Below are 5000 nucleotides of genomic sequence, written 5' to 3' on the forward strand. Positions count from 1 at the left end.
CTTAATGGTGAAACCAATCTGAAAAAATACTTTATAGTAGTAATTGTTTGATTTAAAATCCAAACTGTTGGAGTATAGAGCTAAAAAAAGACACAATGCTTCCTCTTTCCGATACATATGGAGGGGGTGCAGTGCATAACTAACTAGAACTGTATGATGTATATTTTTACATTTACATTTATGACGTTTAGCAGACGCCTTTATCCAAAGAGACTTACGACAAATACATTTGACTAAGTAAGTGAATCATCTATCCATCAGTCATCATAAAAAAAAAACATCTATGCTTGGACCAGGGGCCATAGGCAGCCACAATGCTAGAAGAAAGAAAGATTTATATTTTTTTTAGTAGTGGGGATGAAGGTGAGTGAGGTCTTCAGGAGGGACAGTTAAGACGTAGCCTGAAGAGATATAACTGTATGGTGTATATAACTGTAACTGTATGATGTATATAACTGTAACTGTATGATGTATATAACTGTTTGATGTATATAACTGTAACTGTATGATGTATATAACTGTAACTATATGGTGTATATAACTGTATGGTGTATATAAGCATATGTAGTACGTCTGTAACTACAGGTCATGAGACGGTTACATATCAGACTGACACGGTCTCTATCTCCATGACAACCAGATAACACCAACCCACCAAGTATCCAAACTGGATGGTGGACAGCCGGGCCTGGACAATGGACCAGAGGCCCCAGAAGAAGTGGGAAGCCAGCGCAAACCTGGGGATGACATCATCATCATCACCATCATCTTCACCATCATCATCACCATCATCATCACCATCACCATCATCATCATCACCATCACCACCATCATCATCATCATCATCACCATCATCATCACACGTGTGTGTGTGTGTGTGTGTGTGTGTGTGTGTGTGTGTATGTCTGTGTGTGTGTGTGTGTGTGTGTGTGTGTGTGTGTGTGTCTGTGCGTATCTCTGTGTGTGTGTGTGTGTGTGTGTGTGTGTGTGTGTGTGTGTGTGTGTGTGTGTGTGTGTGTGTTGCTCCATTCAGCCGTTAATTAATGGCAGGTTTGGATTATCGTTCAGGTCAAGGCTGTTGTTCCACTCCTGTACGTACAGGTACAGTAACCATGGTAACGCTCACCTGCTAACCTCCAGGTACAGCTGCTCCTTCAGTCTGGTCTGGTCGTCAGAGCCCAGGTTGTCAAACCCCCCATCCACCTCTGACAGGTAGTGGCCAATGAAATGCAGCTGAGGAGACAAACCACAAGGTGATTGGCTGGCCTGATCTGTCACCATGGTGACTACAGCAGGTACGGTGGAACAGTACAGTTGTGGTGTTGCCAGGTGGAACAGTAAAGCTGTGGTAAAGTTGTGGTGTTGTGAGGTGGAACAGTAAAGCTGTGGTAAAGTTGTGGTGTTGTCAGGTGGAACAGTAAAGCTGTGGTAAAGTTGTGGTGTTGTCAGGTGGAACAGTACAGTTGTGGTGTTGTCAGGTGGAACAGTAAAGCTGTGGTAAAGCTGTGGTGTTGTCAGGTGGAACAGTAAAGCCGTGGTAAAGCTGTGGTGTTGTCAGGTGGAACAGTAAAGCCGTGGTAAAGCTGTGGTGTTGTGTGTTGTCAGCTGGGCGGTACCTGCTGAGCTTTAGTAGGATAGCTCTCTGAGGAGACTCTGAAGAAGGGGAACTGGCTGTGGGAGTAGTCATACATCCACTCACAGAAATGGTTCCCCAGGTCAAACCCCCTGAACACACAGCAGCAACACATCACTATTATTATTATTATTATTATTATTATTATTATTATTATTATAACATACATATACTCGAACATACTAACCCCTGGAACACATTATAACACATAACTCACCAAATAACAACACAATGTGTGTGTGTGTGTGTGTGTGTGTGTGTGTGTGTGTGGCACTCTGACACTAGGGAAGTATACCTGTAGTTGTAGCTGCTGTACTCAAAGTCGATCAGCATCAGCTTCTGTCTGTCAGAGTCCTGGCCACCGCTCAGGAGCAGGATGTTCCCTAGCAACATGAACACATTATCACATGATCACATTATCACATGTTCCCTAGCAACATGAACACATTATCACATGATCACATTATCACATGTTCCCTGGCAACATGAACACATGATCACATGATCACATTATCATCATCACATGGCCACATGAACACATTATTACATGACCATCATGATCATAGACACACATAGTTATAGTTATATAGTTATAGTTATATAATTATATAGTAGAGAGATAGTTATAGTTATATAGTTATATAGTAGAGAGACAGTTATTGTTATATAGTTATATTATAGTTATATTGTAGAGAGACAGTTATAGTTATATAGTTATATAGTTATATAGTAGAGACAGTTATAGTTATATAGTTATATAGTTATATAGTAGAGAGACAGTTATAGTTATATAGTAAAGAGACAGTTATAGTTATATAGTTATATAGTAGAAAGCCAGTTATAGTTATATACTAAAGAGACAGTTATAGTTATATAGTTATATACAGTGGAACCTCGAGATACGAATGCCCCAATATACGAATGTTTTGAGTTACGAATTGAAATTTCGTAGAATTTGTGCTCTGAGATACGAATGAAAATTTGAGTGACGAATCCTTTTTTTTCGCGAGAACTGGCAGCCGCCTGCACACGAACCCTTTTTTTTTTAAATTTGATATACGAATGTTTTGACTTACGAAGGAAGTCTCGGAACGGATTAAATTCGTATCTCGAGGTTCCACTGTAGTTATATAGTAGAGAGACAGTTATTGTTATAGAGTTATATAGTAAAGAGACAGTTATAGTTATATAGTTATATAGTAAAGAGACAGTTATAGTTATATAGTTATATAGTAAAGAGACAGTTATATAGTTATATAGTAGAGAGGCAGTTATAGTTATATAGTAGAGAGACAGTTATTGTTATACAGTTATATAGTTATATAGTATAGAGACAGTTATAGTTGGAGCCACAATTAACTTTAAATTGATTTGACCTGAAACAAGAAAATGTATAAAGAAAAAAGGAAATATGAATTATGATTTGCTGTCGTTTGTGGAAGTATGAATCTGAATATGAGTATAGTCAGGAGGGTGATTCTGGGTCTGCTATGGGAAGTGTCTATTTAATTGGTGGAAAGCCGCAGCTCCTGTTTTTAAGAGAATCCTCGTCAGGCGGGGAAGCAGAACAGCTTTATGACCACAAACAATCATGAATTATCACCACAAACTACCGCAAACTATCGAAAGTTATTGTCACAAACTGAAAGAAACAATTCAGGATCAATATATTTTGTTTATCACATTGAAGAGCCCCGGAGAATATTTTTGTTGAACGTTAATGCCTAATAATAAATAATAATAATAATAAATGCCATTTTGGTTTGAATTCTAACTCTGGGTCTCTGCGTTTGCTCCAGCCTGGACAGTGACTGTTTGAAAGGAGTATTTTTGTTATTTTGTTATTATTTTTATAAAAGAATCCACTATAATATATATATATATATAGTTATAGAGTTTTATATATATATATATAGTTATAGAGTTTTATATATATATATAGTTATAGAGTTTTATATATATATATATATATATAGTTATAGAGTTTTATATATATATATAGTTATAGAGTTTTATATATATATATAGTTATAGAGTTTTATATATATATATATATAGTTATAGAGTTTTATATATATATATATATAGTTGTATCGTTCTAGACTCACCCTCTTGACAGTCATTGTGACAGAAGACGACAGGAGAGGGCGTGGCCTCCAGCAGAGCCCTGCACAGACAGGAAGTAGTCACTACACAGACAGACGTCATTATTCAACATGATTCATCTCTGTCTGGAGAGTTACCATGGTTACCATCTCTGGTTCGACCTGTTACAAAACCACCTGAGTAACAACACACCTACACACCTACACACACCTACACACCTACACACTCCTACATACATCTACACACACGTACACACACCTAGACATGTTGTGGTAGTGTTGTGGTAGTGTTGTGGTGTTGTGGTGATGTTGTGGTAGTGTTGTGGTGGTGTTGTGGTAGTGTTGTGGTGTTGTTCTGTTGTGGTGGTGTTGTGGTGTTGTGGTGGTGGTGTTGTGGTGGTGTTGTGGTGTTGTAGTGTTGTTGTGTTGTGGTAGTGTTGTGGTGGTGTTGTGTTGTGGTAGTGTTGTGGTAGTGTTGTGGTGGTGTTGTGGTGTTGTGGTGTTGTGGTAGTGTTGTGGTAGTGTTGTGGTAGTGTTGTAGTGTTGTGGTGCTGTTGTGGTAGTGTCGTAGTGTTGTGGTAGTGTTGTGGTAGTGTTGTGGTGTTGTGGTGGTGTTATGGTGGTGTTGTGGTGTTGTGGTAGTGTTGTGGTAGTGTTGTGGTAGTGTTGTGGTGGTGTTGTGGTGGTGTTGTGGTGTTGTGGTGGTGGTGTTGTGGTGGTGTTGTGGTGTTGTAGTGTTGTTGTGTTGTGGTAGTGTTGTGGTGTTGTAGTGTTGTGGTGTTGTGGTAATGTTGTGGTAGTATTGTGGTAGTGTTGTGGTGGTGTTGTGGTGTTGTAGTGTTGTGGTGTTGTGGTGTAGTGTTGTGGTAGTGTTGTGGTGGTGTTGTGGTGTTGTAGTGTTGTGGTAGTGTTGTGGTGTTGTAGTGTTGTGGTGTTGTAGTGTTGTGGTGGTGTTGTGGTGTTGTAGTGTTGTGTTAGTGTTATGTTATATAGTATATATAGTATAGTGTTGTTATGTACCTGAGGCGGTCCATCTGCTGAGGCAGGTTGTGGTGGTGTTGTACTGTTATATATAGTATAGTGGTAGTGTTATATATAGTATAGTGGTAGTGTTATGTACCTGAGGCGGTCCATCTCCTGAGGCAGGTTGTGGTCCAGCAGGCGGGTGAATCTGCGTGTCTGAGACTCTCTGGTGAAGGTGATTCTCAGGACCTGCTTCAGGTACCTGCACACACACACACACACACACACACACACACACA

At 39.4% G+C, this 5000-nt stretch overlaps 1 protein-coding gene across 1 annotated transcript in view; it reads right to left on the reverse strand.

Annotated features, from left to right (window-relative positions):
* Positions 1–5000, reverse strand: part of chka (choline kinase alpha) — a 16831-nt gene that overhangs the window by 2653 nt on the left and 9178 nt on the right. The window contains exons 6-11 of the mRNA XM_083666703.1: positions 4859–4963; positions 3742–3800; positions 1929–2016; positions 1617–1725; positions 1127–1233; positions 656–737 (exon numbers count right to left, since the gene is read on the reverse strand). Coding sequence (XP_083522829.1) covers positions 656–737; positions 1127–1233; positions 1617–1725; positions 1929–2016; positions 3742–3800; positions 4859–4963 — 550 coding nt within the window. The remainder of the gene's footprint in view (positions 1–655; positions 738–1126; positions 1234–1616; positions 1726–1928; positions 2017–3741; positions 3801–4858; positions 4964–5000) is intronic.

Source organism: Argentina silus (genome assembly GCF_951799395.1).
Source record: "Argentina silus genome assembly, chromosome: 3".
NCBI lineage: Eukaryota > Metazoa > Chordata > Actinopteri > Argentiniformes > Argentinidae > Argentina > Argentina silus.